The sequence below is a fragment of the Emys orbicularis genome, chromosome 2, assembly GCF_028017835.1.
Source record: "Emys orbicularis isolate rEmyOrb1 chromosome 2, rEmyOrb1.hap1, whole genome shotgun sequence".
In the NCBI taxonomy this organism is placed as follows: Eukaryota; Metazoa; Chordata; order Testudines; family Emydidae; genus Emys; species Emys orbicularis.
Window position 1 is genome coordinate 75,269,038 of NC_088684.1, and position 13,916 is coordinate 75,282,953.

The 13,916-nt window shown below is 41.9% G+C and overlaps 1 protein-coding gene across 15 annotated transcripts in view; it reads right to left on the reverse strand.

Moving 5' to 3' along the window:
- Positions 1–201: 201 nt before the first annotated feature.
- Positions 202–13,916, reverse strand: part of DTNA (dystrobrevin alpha) — a 287,748-nt gene continuing 274,033 nt past the window's right edge. For 13 of the 15 annotated variants that reach the window (XM_065399398.1, XM_065399395.1, XM_065399390.1 and 10 more), the window contains 3 exons: positions 12,160–12,328; positions 11,054–11,186; positions 7,866–7,883 (listed from right to left, as the gene is read on the reverse strand). In XM_065399398.1, the coding sequence (XP_065255470.1) occupies positions 7,866–7,883; positions 11,054–11,186; positions 12,160–12,328 (320 nt within the window). Of the gene's footprint in view, positions 361–7,865; positions 7,884–11,053; positions 11,187–12,159; positions 12,329–13,916 lie in introns of those variants that run through there. The other 2 variants (XM_065399382.1, XM_065399396.1) reach the window with 1 other exon arrangement.

A 13,916-nucleotide genomic window follows, 5' to 3' on the forward strand; every position in this document is an offset into this window, starting at 1 on the left:
TTTACATGTTTTGTTGATACTGCTATTATTTGTAACAGCAGCACACATTTCAGCCTGCTTTCTTCATCGGTAATGAGCCATGTTACAGAAGATGTAGCTAATATAAGTTAGCTTTAAACAAAAGTCTTTTTTCTGAAAACACACACCTACAAACTACAACTCTTAGAACAAAAGTACTGTGCTACAGTCCTCGGAAATTAGTTAGTCATTTGATTTTTTTGTCAAGAGATGCTGCACTTGTTGGTTCCATTCTTCTGTGAAGTTTGCAGCCAGGTTTTCTTCGTCATCAGTTCGAATGCAGCTCTCCTCATCGTCAGTTCTTACATAGCTTTCGTTGTCTGTCTGACTGCAGCTTGCCTGCTAAACAATGTTTAGGAGAACTTTTAAAAGGGAAAGTTGTCTTAAAACACATACACGCAAACATTTCAAACAAACTCGTCACATGCTGCATTATCAAGAAAACAAAAAGCCACCCAATTCTCTTGGTTACAACTTAGGTATTAAAGGTGAAACCCACTAGATCTATGTAAACCTCAACTATTCAAGGTCTATGCAGGTGAAATTACAGAGGAGTTGGAATCCACTCCCACAAAACAGGGACAGAATTTAGGACTGCTCTGCACTCTTCCAGCTCTGGTGGATATGAGTAGTGGCTTGAAACCTTCTGCGCTATTTATACAGGGTACTGGGGCAATTGTAATGGCATAAACACAGATCTCTTGATGCTCCCATTTCCTGCTCCAAGGTGTAGCCCTCCATGCTGGCTGGGCTGGTGTGGAGATAATTTCTACTGTGCGCAGAAGGTGCAAATACTCATGTGTGCAGCCACTCGGCTAGCAGCACCTCCCTTGACAGCCCCCACATGGGAATTTAAGCAGGGTGGAGAACATTGCACTGGACCTACACACTCAGGTGAATTTCATCTTATGGGTGTAAAAGTTGATCTGCAGAGAATGTAGCTAGCTCAAAAATAATGCTGGATTGTACCTCTCTTAAGCAGGATGCTCCTCTTTGATGAGTGCTTTCATATCCTGCACAATCAATGGCATCCTGTGTTTCTAGAATTGGATGCTTCCAAGTTTTATTCAGTGATGGAAAACTTTTGATGTTCCAAGGTGTATCTGAGGAACTAGTTTTGGGCAACACAGGGAACACGTTCTTTTGATATATTCTTCCTGGGGAGCATAGTTCTCTCCTCCTTTTTATACCTCCCCACTTCAAAGTTAAAGGGATTATGGTTTATCTTATCCTCTTTCCCTGAAATATTTAGTACAGTCAAATTACCTGCAGTATGGGACGGCAATGTATGGACAATGGATCCTTTTCTATTATATCAGGCTAAAACTTGGAGTGGAAGAGGGCAGTTATCTGAATTTGTTTAAACCTCAAAGATTCAATTTGCAGTTTAGGTTGGTTCTTATTTAGGTAATTTTAAGGATATATAAATATAGCTACAGCTCATAGTTTTTGATTGCATCATTATACTCCACAAGAGCAAAGTATGAGTGATGTGTGAGGCAGCCAGAACATTAAGATCCATTTATAGCATTGTATATAATTCTGTTTTTTTTAATTTACTGTACACACTCTATGCCTTAGATGAATATTTGTGGGTGTGAGGAGGGGTTATTATAGATTTCCAGGATGCTTCTTTTTGTTCCAGATCTGGCATTGGGATGAAGAGATGGTTGTATACAAGAAATGAGTGCCACTGAATTACAGAATTATAAATACATTGAAGGGTTCTACTAATGACATAATCAATCACAAGTTGAAGCTCAAGTGATTAGTAATGGCGGAGTCCCCTTCCCCCTCAGTATTTATAACTTCAACCACAGTTTATTTCCTGTTGTAATATAATTTAATGATTAAAATATCCTAGTATTCATGCAACATTAAAGTTGAAAAATCATGCACTGAAAGTTAAGGTCGCTCCTCCAAAGTTAATTTGGCCACACTGCACATCTGACATTTTTATGTTATATACTACTAATAAAGAATAATACATTAAGAGTCAGATTAAAGAGAAAAAGAAAATATTACACATGTGGTCTGTAGCTCAGTTAATATAGCAGGATGGGAATAACCTAACTTTTGAAATTTATTACATAGTGAGAGCTTGATTTTTTTTCAAACTTAATGTTCCATGTAATGCTATTTTTATATTTAATGTGCCTTTTTAGAATAATATATAAGCCTTGAACTATTTGGCTTTGGGATCCTACAAGTTTTGCCAGCAGAACACATAAGTAAAGCTAAATGCAATTTTTTTTGGCAAGTATTAAATTTGCTGAGAGAGTTACATTTTTCAGGGCCCCGAAACTATTTGCAAGTTCGGGTCAAATTCGACATAGTTCTGGCTGAAAAAAATCTGAAAACAAACATTTCACAAATGTCAAAATGAACCGTTCTGACTTTTTTTTTTTTTTCAAATCAACATTTCCTTTGGCAATGTCACTTATGTTGATTCAAATCAACAATTGAAATGTTTTATTTAATTGTTTTTTGTTTTTCTTTGTTTTGATGAGAAAAACTAAATTTTTCAGTTTGGTTCAAAGCAACCGTCCCCTCCCCCCACCCCGTTCTCTCCCCCCCCGGTTCAGGCACCAAACCAAAAAAATCAATTATTTGCTCAGCTCTACATGTAAGTTTATTGGTTCTGGACCCATGCTTAAGACTCCTTAGCGCAGTGGCACTCTGACCCATAGACAAGTGTGGCAGACGCACTTAAAAATGCACAAAGGAAGAGAGAAGTCTCCTAATCTTGGTGGCTTTAAATAGAGCTGATTTAATTGTACACATCCTTCAATGATTTTTTTCTTCTTCATAGGATTCATAGATTCTAAGGCCAGAAGGGCCCATTGAGATTGTCTACTCTGACCTCCTGTATAACCCCGGCCATAGGACTTCGCTGAATTAATTCCTGTTTGAACTAGAACATATTTTTAGAGAAACATCCAATCTTGATTTCAAATGGAGAATCCACCACAATCCTTGGTAAATTGTGCCAATGGCTAATTATCCTCTGTTAAAAATTTGTGCCTTAGGTCCAGTCTGAATTTGTGTAGCTTCAACTTCAAGCCATCAGATGTTATTATGCCTTTATCTACTAGACTGAAGAGCTCTCTATTATCAAATTTCTGTTCCCCAGGTAGGCACTTACAGACTGTGATCAAGTTACCCTTGAACCGTCTCTTTGATAACCTTAATAGACTGACTCTTTCAGTCTATCACTGTCACTGGACCTATTAAGTTTGTGGATCTAAAGCTACTTGGCTTCTGGAGCTTACAAGCTCTATTGAGTTCCAGTGGAGTAAGGTGTCCTAAACAAATATACTGTTAATCAAAACATCATTACAATGCATCTGAAAAAAAATTATACAAAACAGTCTAGTGTGCATGTGTGATGTTTCTGACTTTAAACATTCATAAAATAAAACTACTGAACTTTCTTCCCACTTATCTTGCTTTAAAGTCTCACAGAGATCTAAAAGCAAGACATGTTTTGTCATTTCTAGCTTCACTCCTTTTTTGAGTTGAGTGTAATATGCCTGGATGGAACATATGGGCAAATTGTTCCTTTCACATTCATAATTTAGGGCCTGATTAAGCCCACTGAAGTCAAAGGAAAATACTCCCATTGACATCAATGGGTGTTGAATTTGGCTCTCAACTATAGCAGAGAAGTAAAATGCAAATAAAAATAATTTAAAGTGAGACTTAATAAAGAATCCCCTTCTCCCTGTACTCTCCTACATGCTAGTAACTTAAGCATGGCTTTCAGGAGCTTTACACACCTTACAATTGTTTTAAAAACAATAAGCATTAATTGAAAAATGAACTGGATGTGCCATGGCATCACCAACAAAGATATTGCTTTAAAAAGTACAATAAGTTGAAGTTCACATGGGACCACACTCGTGCCACAAGTTACCCCTCTTTAATATGTCACACCTGCATTCAGTAGTGGCCTGCTTCTGTTCCCATTGATGTCATTGGCAAAAGTCCCCTGGCAGCTATGGGAACCAGATTAAGCCTAAACTCTATTTTAAGTAAAATAACTTAAAAATTTTTATGCTCAGACAATTTAAAGTTTATTTTTAGTTTCATCTAGTGAAAGCTGAAACCACTTTTCACCTTGTGCTTAGACAGTGTTAGTCTGTTGCTCCATTAATTTATAAATTTTTCATATATATATATGAAAAATAATCGCCACTTATTTTAATATGAAAAACTTAAATTGAAAACATGATTACATTATATTTTATATGTTACAAGAACCCACTTGCTCTCTTGAGACTGCATTTGTTATATTTATACCAGATGTTTTCAGGATCACTTCCAGAGACTTTCCTGTAGCATTATTCCAAAATGCAAATAGGATATAATAATTTTAAATAATAATGATGAAGTATATAGCTTAATAAATCAGGAAACAAATGGAGTTCTGTGACAGTCTGTCAATCATATAATTGTATTAATGTCTATATTGCACTGGTCTGACTTGCCCTCTCATTCTTCTTAATAAACTTCATTTTATAAGAGCAGTTCCAGGGGATTATTGTTTTGGGGTAGGAAAAATCACTTGGCCTTCCAACTAACACCTGTGCAATACAATGCTGATAGTATTTCTATACATAATTTGTTGGCTAATACGATCTCTAAAAATAACTGCTTTTTATAGTCAACAGCAGGGGTTCCCAAGAAATAGAAATGCAGATCTGCTATAGTTATGCAGTTGGCAGGACTCAAGATAGTGCTTTAACCACTGCAGCCTGTATACATTGTTTGGGGTTTCTCTTTCCAAAGTGATGAAATATTAATAACAAATAAAGTACAAAGGATACATTGTTTTTCCCTGAAGTAAATGGGCTTGAGTACTATGGATTCTATCCACTACTTGAGGGGGCTATTTTAGATTGTATCACACAATCCTGTGCAGATGTGGCATCGATGAAACAGTTTGCTGTTTTAGGATAAAAGTATAGGGTGAAATCCTGACTCCAGTGAAGTCAGCGGTAGTTTTGCCATCGCCTTCAATGAGGCCACGTTTTCCCTCGGAGGATGGAATTTTCTAAATGCTCAGTGTTGGCCTAACTGCTCCCACTGAGGTCAACAGGTGTTTTACTGTAGACTGCAATAGAAGTAGAGTTAAGTCAACACAGAGTGCTTTCAAAAGTCCCACCCATAATGTGCTGTGCTAACTTCAAATGTTTTGGAAAAGATCCAAGAGATGAGTTGCTAACTGAACCTTCCGAGCCCACCAACCAGGGTGGGGATGCACATTTTCAGATAATCTGTACTTTTGTGTAACTTGGCTTTTCTTAAAACAGTATCTTAGCCTTGGTGTTTCTAGCTGGAAGCAGAAAGTGCAGAGGTTTGCTAAAGTTCAAATATTAAAAGAAGTTACCTGAACTTTTTAAAACAAACAAATAAATAATTAAAAAAGTTTTACCTGAATTTGGTAAATCAGATAATTTCTTACTTTATCAGCATGTTTCACCCACTATCATTTTAATTTATAATAATGTATATAAAAGCATATGCTACATGAACATTTGAACTCTATATACTTCTATAGACATTCATTATTGCAGCGTGATCTGTTTTCATATTCTAGTAACTTGACTGGTAACTAACAATTCTAGTATGTTGAAAAAAGAAAATGTTTCTATAGCTGCTCACTTTCCAGGCACATACCAAGGCTGCTGAGGAGGTGAGTATAACCTGATGGGGGTATGTAAAAGGAAAATAGGAAAATGTGTTGTGGTGTATACTTATTCAGTGTTGTGATATTTTGTGGGATTGCTGTTTGTTTTTTGTCCCACTGATGGCTTTCAACACGAGTATTTGAGAGAGGGCTTTAAAAAAAAAAAAAAAAAAGCAGCTTTTAATTCCCATCCCCCAAAGTGCTTTACAAACAAAGGCCCAAATTCTAGCATCAGTTACAGGCATATCATTCCTAATAAACTCACAGGGAATTGCACACCAGTAGCTGAGGGCCAGATTTTGCCATCAAACTGATATAAACAAGAAGTACTTTGCCAATTACTAAAATGCAGCCTCCTCTCGGATGAAACACGGCAGCCACTTAACAGTTCACATCAACACTACTTGGAACAGAAAGAGAAGATGATACCATATACATTTGAAACTCTAGATGGGATTTAAATAGTGAAAATCTATTTCATCGTGTTAGAATTTGTCTAGGAAGCCTAGTTTCATAACTTAAACTCCTGCTAGAGGTGGCATGGTCACTGGTTTTACTTCTCATCTGCAAATGGCTCCACCAGCAAGGCAAAGTGCTCCTTAATGCCATACTGGGGCACTGGCTAAGCTCAAAAGTGATAAACTGTACTTCATTGGCGATGATGGGTACTTAGTGATAGCGGTGGGTAATGGCATTTGATACATGAGTACTAACTATCCATCTTAAGCACTTATATGGCACCATAGGTGCCAACTCCACGGGTGCTCCAGGCTGGTGCACCCATGGAAAAAAATAGTGGGTGCTCAGCACCCACCGGTGGGTCCCTCCTCCGCTCCCCCCAGTGCCTCCCGCCTACTGGAGATCAGGTGTTCAGTGGTGTGCAGGAGGCACTGGGGGGGAAGGGGAAGGGAAAGAGGAGGAGCAGGGGCGGGAAGAGGCAGAGCAAGGGCAGGGCTGGGCAACGTGTCAGGGGGGACATCCCCAGATGCTGGGGAGTGAAAGGGCTGGGGGTGGGGAGGGAGAGGGACCAGGAGCAAAAGTGGTGGGATCAGCTCCTTCTGGCTGCCGGGACACTGCTCGGCAGTGTGGCAGGCTGGCGGCTGGCTGAGAGAGCCTGGCTGGGGAGGCAGCTTCCGCTCCCCGCCCGGGCTCAGGTGCTAGGAACCAGGGTGAGCGAGCCGGAGCCCCCACAACCCCTGGGACGTTTCCGGCTTGTTCAGCTGCAGTCCCCGGCAGCTGAGCCTGGGCAGGGAGTGGAAGCTGCCTCCCCAGCCAGGCTCTCTCAGCCAGCTGCTGGGCTGCAGAGCAGTGATCGGGAGGGGCCGGTGTTAGAAGCGGCTCTCTCCCACTCCCCACTGCGGCTCCCTCACGCCAGGGAGAGTGCCAGAATGTGCTGGGGGGCCAGGCGCAGGTAACATGCGGCGGGGACAGCGTGATGGCCCTGGGCTGGGCATGGGGGGGTTGGCGTGGGGAGGGGAACACGTGACTGGTCACATGACCTCCCCTTTAGATAGTGCCCCCTCAGTATGGGGCGGTACCAGTCGTCTATGGTGGGGCGCGCTCGAGGGAGGGGGCAGAACAGGGTGGGAAGAGGCAGGGCCTTGGGGGAAGGGGTGGGGTCAGGGTGGGGCACCACCCTCCCCGGGACATCAGAAAGTCGGCACCTGTGTATGGTACCCATTCCTGAAGTATCTCACAATTTGTAATGCATTTATCTACACAACACCCCAGTGAGTCAGGGAAGTACACAGGGGGAACTGAGGCACAGAGCAGGGAATTGAACCCGTCTCCTGAATTCCAAACTAGCGTCCTAAACACTGGATCATTCTCTCTCTCTCATGGCCACTTAATCATTGTCATTGATAGCTAAGAAGACCATTTGCCCTCCTGCGTAACAGAGTAAGGTAATAAAATAAAAGTGTGTGTGGGGATGATCCTCAGGACTTTGACCAAACTTTTGATGGCTTATTAGGCATGGTTTAGAGATAATTCATGCTTGGATGTCTGGAAATAAGCAAGGGAGGAAACAGCATCATCATGCGTGCACATGAAGTAGAAGGCGCAGTGTATCTGAATTACAAGTTACCAGTTGAAAAGATTCTCCTATATTAAGGTAATACTTACTTGAGAGGAGAGTGATAGGAGGATATTGCACTCAACCTTGCAAACTGACCTGTAGATAACAAAGGACATAAAACAAGAAGATGACAAGTTAAGCCAGTGAGCAGCCAGGCCAGTGTATTATTTGGAATAAAGCCATGCACAAGAGAGGAAATAAGAGAGAAAATAATGGGGACAGGAAATAAGACTAAGGAAAACTGTCTCATACAATACATTCAGCAAGAAACTATAAGACCATATCTGCTAACTGACATGGGAGGGTAAGCGCTGTTAGCGTTTAGGTTTGTGCATTAAATGTGTTCCTCCTGATAACACTTGTTATTTGCTACATGCTTAAGAGGAAGCGGAAAAAGATGAGGCTTTTGAGGCTTCTTGTCACAGACTCTCTCATGTACCATGCATTCTGCTGCTTCCACATAGCAGAAAAGCACTCTCTTTGCTGACAATCTGGTTTCATTCTAGTGTCTCAGAGTCTCATTTGCAAAAGCTTGCTTGAAGGTCACACAGACCAAAAACACTGGGTACTGTGCCATCATCTCCTATGCAATAATAAGTCTACATGTCCATCTAAAACTACTGCTTTTACATATAGTGAGACAGAGAAATACATGTAATATCATTCTTGAACCAACAAAGGATACTATAAGCCTAGTAGCAGTAATTTTCTTATCAGATTTTTTCAGTTGACAGTTGTATTATGAGAGCAACTACAGCCATCATTTGTTTTAGGCTATCTAGTCAAATGAGAAACTTTTATGAACATGATCAGTAAGAAATACCATATTAAATTCTAGAGGCTGGATTCAAACTACACAATTCTTCCCACCACCATTCCCTGGAACACTTGAAAAATAAATTTACTGGCTTTTTCTTCTTTCTTTACAAATAAAGATAAAGCTAGCTCTATGTTCTTTGACTTTAAAGACTATCCAGGGATATCAGTGGAAAAATATCTTGAATAATGAAATACTATGCATTAAATCCAAATCAGAGAAGAGAGCCAAGGCCACATCAGATGTTCTAGTGCAGGGGTAGGCAACCTATGGCACGCGTGTCGAAGGCGGCACGCAAGCTGATTTTCAGTGGCACTCACACTGCCCAGGTCCTGGCCACCGGTCCAGGGGGATCTGCATTTTAATTTAATTTTAAATGAAGCTTCTTAAGCATTTTAAAAACCTTATTTACTTTACATAAAACAATAGTTTAATTATATATTATAGACTTATAGAAAGAGACTTTCTAAAAATGTTAAAATGTATTACCGCGAAACCTTAAATTAAAGTGAATAAATGAAGACTTGGCACACCACTTCTGAAAGGTTGCCGACCCCTGTTCTAGTGACTCAAAAGGACATAACCTTGCTAACTCTTATTCATCCTAGCAGCTCTTACTCAAGTAGTCCCAATGGCACCATTCATGTTAGTAAGGGCTACTAACACAGTTGAAGGTTTGCATACTAGGAGCCACAGTCATCAATTGAAAATGTTTCCTAGTAAACAAATATTTTCTGTTATCAAATAATTTCTGAGTAGAACTCTACAGCTTAGCGGCAAAGTGTTAAGTTTCCTCAGGAAAAAGTTAACAGACTGAACTCTTCTTCTGGGATGAATATTTCATATCACCCAATTTAATCATTTTAAAAAAAGTTTGTTCTTTCCTGTTTTTAATTTCTATTTTTTCCCCAAGTGGAAACAAGCCAGGTGTAATATTCACCCTTTGTGAAATCCTGCCCCAGTGAAGTTTTCCATTGCCTTCAATGGGGCCAGGGTTTAACGTGTTGTCTTTCTGGGGCTATTTTGGACTACAGCAGAAAAGCCAACTTTGGAGGAAGCAACAATACTGAAAGGTATCTACCAAAATTTCTCTCTCCCGCCTCACAAATAATGGCTGTAATTCTGCACACTTAATTTTATGCATTTGCGTAATCCCACTGTAATTAGTGTGACTATTCATGTAAGTTTAAAAACATGTATTTGTTAATGGAGCTGTGCTGCAGGGTACTAATATTGGCCCTGATCCTGCACTGAACTCTATAGTTAGATCATTAAACTGTTCCCTTTATTGAAAAAATGGAGTGTCAGTAGAAGTAGAGAAATTAATGACATAATGCTTGGCCGATGTCATTGTTAAGGTATTCCTGCTACATAATAAATCATTGCTTTCCATGTTCTAACTCAGCAGTAGCAGTTCCATTTACTCAGCAGAAACCTAAGGACTGCCCCCTTTTGTCATTTGTTATCTTGGGTAAAAACACTGGCACAACATTGAGGTGTTGCCCATTGCTGCCATATTGAGATGTTGCATAGCAAGGATGAGGACGAAATGTCATTGCGTCCTCAAAGACCATCACAATGAAATGACTTTCTGTGAGCTACCATAGTCTTGTACAGCAGATTTATGTAAAAACTATGATAGTCACCTGAAATTCAAAACCAATGGCAACCTTGATGTGAGCGAATAGACATTTTAAACTCTGGCTCACTCTGATTTTTACATCTGGATGATCAGAGGAGGAGTAACTTAAAACAGGCACTGATCTCTTGCACCATGCAAACGTGCACATCATTTACTAGGCAGGCAATTTGAGAGTCCAAACGTGCAGGGCCAGTTGGCTTGAAATCCCTTGCAGCTCTTAAAGCTACAGGTGCACTTTGCTAATCACCAGGTCACTTATTCACAAGCCAAGTCTCCCAGGCTGAGTCCTCACTGCCTTATTTCACCAGATGCAGCAGTTGGAGCTTTGAGATATCATGTGACCCACTCCAGACCCTTCCCCCCATCCCAGATTATGACAAAAACATCCTATTTTAAAAGGACTGGTTAAGTGGCTTCCGTCCCCTAACATGGAGAGAACATTATTAAACAAAAAACTGAGCTCAACATGCAATACCGTCTCTACAATACAAAGCATTCTTGTGTGAGTGGCTTGGTAGAAATTGATTGGCAGTGGCAATTATGAAGGATTAGCTAATGACCTTGTGAAGGTTAATGTCAGCCTTAAGCAAGTCAATTGATGAGCTCTTTCTGAGCACTTTGTGTGTGCGTTTGTGTGTGTGAGATCTATCTATCTGTCTAGGGGAGGCATGAGAGGGGAGAATTTTGAGAATTTGGAGTTTTAAAATCTGGAAGCACCAGCCACTGACAAGAAATTGCAGATGGTGGGCTACTGCAGCACAATATCCTTTTTAAGCCAAGGGACTATTCGGTGGTTTCCTTTCTTACCTGGTAGGCTTCATCCTGCAGCTTTTGTTTCAGATATTCCTCCATCTTGAGCTCATTTTCCAGCTGGCGGACAGAGTCATTTTCATAGTTCTCATCATCTGCTCTAACATAGGGGTCTCCATCTTCTGTAACCCTAAAGACAATTATTAATAAATAGCCCCCTAAGATGAATTACATTCAATGTTAAAAGAACTTCCCTATTTTAATGAAAACGGAGCGGAAAGCAGGATCTGTGTTTTCAACTCCATGTACATTTTCTTGAAGTTATTTTTATTTTTGCAGCCCTTCCTCAATTCCCACCTCTGCAGTGATTTAGCACCCATGAAAGAGATTAAGGGACATGCCCTACTAAATGTGCATTCACAGTCCAGTCATGCTTCCATTGAAGTCAATGACAAAAATTCTCAAAAGCTTCCTTGAGAGTAAGATTTGGCTCTAAGGATCTGATCCAAAGCCTACTGGAGTCAATGGAAAGACTCCCATTGACTTCAGTCGATTTCGGATCGGGCCCTAAATTAGAGTTCATTGAAAAGTTTCTGATGAAACATGCCATTTCATTGACGCCAAAACATTTCTTGAAGACATACTGATTTCAAAGAAGGTTTAGATGGGATGGGTGAGACAGAGAAAGAGAGACTCTTTTGATCTGAAAATGGAAGTTTCAATACAACTCTAACTTCTGAAAACCTTTGAAAGGCTTTCTTTTCATTCCACATTGCAACAAAAACAAATGTTGAAACCTTGAAAGTTGTCGTAAAACAGAATTGTCATCTTTCAGCCAGCTCTATGTTAAATCTTTAAAATTTGCCAGTCGTACTCTAGCAAAACTTCACAAATAAAAAGGCTCAGCTGCTGAATTTCCTAATGGAAATCCAGTAAGGTCACTTCTTATTATGGGCTCACAAAAGTCTCAGATTGGAATCAAGAGTACCAACTGATCACTTCTTGCCCCGACTCCTTTAGCTTAGAGAGCTCATTATTATTGTATAGGCAAAGAGCCTCCCCCCGGTTAGATTTAGTTATATTACTGCGGGGAAATATGTACATGCACATTCTTATAATAATTTCAATACAAAATGAATTAAAAAAATAGAGAAGGTACCCACATGTCACTGCGAATGGTGCCAGTGGCAGCTGCACTGTGAATATATCCTGGCTTCCGGGCATGGATTTGTGCAAGGAAAGCCTTTTCAGAAGTCGGCGATGGAACAAGATCATCAAAATGAGTCCGTCCAAACTCAGAATCCACATTACTCTCCGTCTCGCTGCCCATCTCTGTGAGCCACAAAAGGTGATTATGGCTACATTTAATTTTCACATGTGCTAGTAGGCTTGGTTCATTTATCTAAATATTCTCCTGTTTCTCCAAGTTAGAATTCCAGTATCTCTCAATTGTGAATACACCAGTATGTTTCAGGCAACATCAGGACCGGTGCATCCACTAGGCAAACTAGGCAGCCGCCTAGGGCGCCAAGATTTGAGGGCGCCAAAAAGCGGTGCCCAAAATGTCTAGGATGCTCACCCGGTGCCGGCTAAATGTGTAAACCTCTTCCCGCCACTGTGCGAGGGGGCGCTGCGGCTTTGAGCAGCTCCGGCCGGCCGGGAAGTGATGTCATTCCTCCTCCAGCCGCCGGGGGCACTGCGCTGCTCCCTGCTGCTCTGGCTCTTCCCCAGGGCCCCGCCCCTACTCAGCCCCGCCCTGCCCCCACTCCCCTGAGCTCTGCAGTAGGGCCAGGGCTGCACTCACCGGCGGCAGGAAGTACAGAGACCTGTCCCCAGCCACGCCGCCGGCGAGTACTGGGGGTGGTTCCACCCTGCCCCCCAAGCCAGCCCTGACCCCTCGGAGGCCTGCCCCCCCACGGAAGCCGGGCTCCTCCCCCCGCTCCCGCCTCCCCCATGGAGGCCTGGGGCACCCCCCCCCCCCCCCGGCTGCGTAGGGCTCCAGAATATCTAGGGATGGCCCTGGTACCTGCCACCCTGCCCTCAGCCAGCCCCGCACCCCCTGCCCTGCCTGCAGCCAGTCCCGCACCCCCACCTCCATCCAACCCCTGCAGCACCCCCCTCCCCGAAGCCAGCCAGCCCCATACCCCCCGTCTCCAGCCAACCCCGCACCCCATCTCCAACCAGCTCCGCATCCCCTGCCCGAAGCCAGCCAGCCCCACCCCCTCCATCTCCAACCAGCTCCGCATCCCCTGCCCTGCCCGAAGCCAGCCAGCCCTACACCCCCCGTCTCCAGGCAACCCCTGCCGCACCCCCCTGCCCCAAGCCAGCCAGCCCCACACCCTGTCAGGTTATTCATTTATTTTCATTAAATATGTAGTCTAAATAATGAAATTAATAAATTTTCAAGCCGAATATGTATTAATTCTAATGAACAATGCCACATTATGCAGTATTCATTTTTGAAAGTTTATAATAAGCAATGCTCCGCGGGGAGGTGTGGGGGTGGGAGGCGCAAGGTGGAAGTTTCGCGTAGGGCGCCAAATATCCTTGCACCGGCCCTGGGCAACATGGATGCTGTGGCCATATGTTCTCTCTCTATTTGCAGAGCCACCTCTTGTTTCTGTGGCGGTACAGCATAATAGAGCCTCTGCAGACATTTGCATATGTTACTAAAAAGGACACCACAGTATATGCCATTTGGCACAGCTAGAAATCTAGACTCAGGAGAACTTGAATATTGCACATCAGGATACAGGTGCATTGTTGTGCTACTGACACCTTTTTAAAAATAATTACATATGATAGTATTTACAGATGCACCAAAATGTTATATTCTGAAAAAAAATTCTAAACTTTAATTGCACCTGGATGTCTGTAGCTTTCAAAATTACCACTTTTAGGTTTTCTTTCCATAAAATAC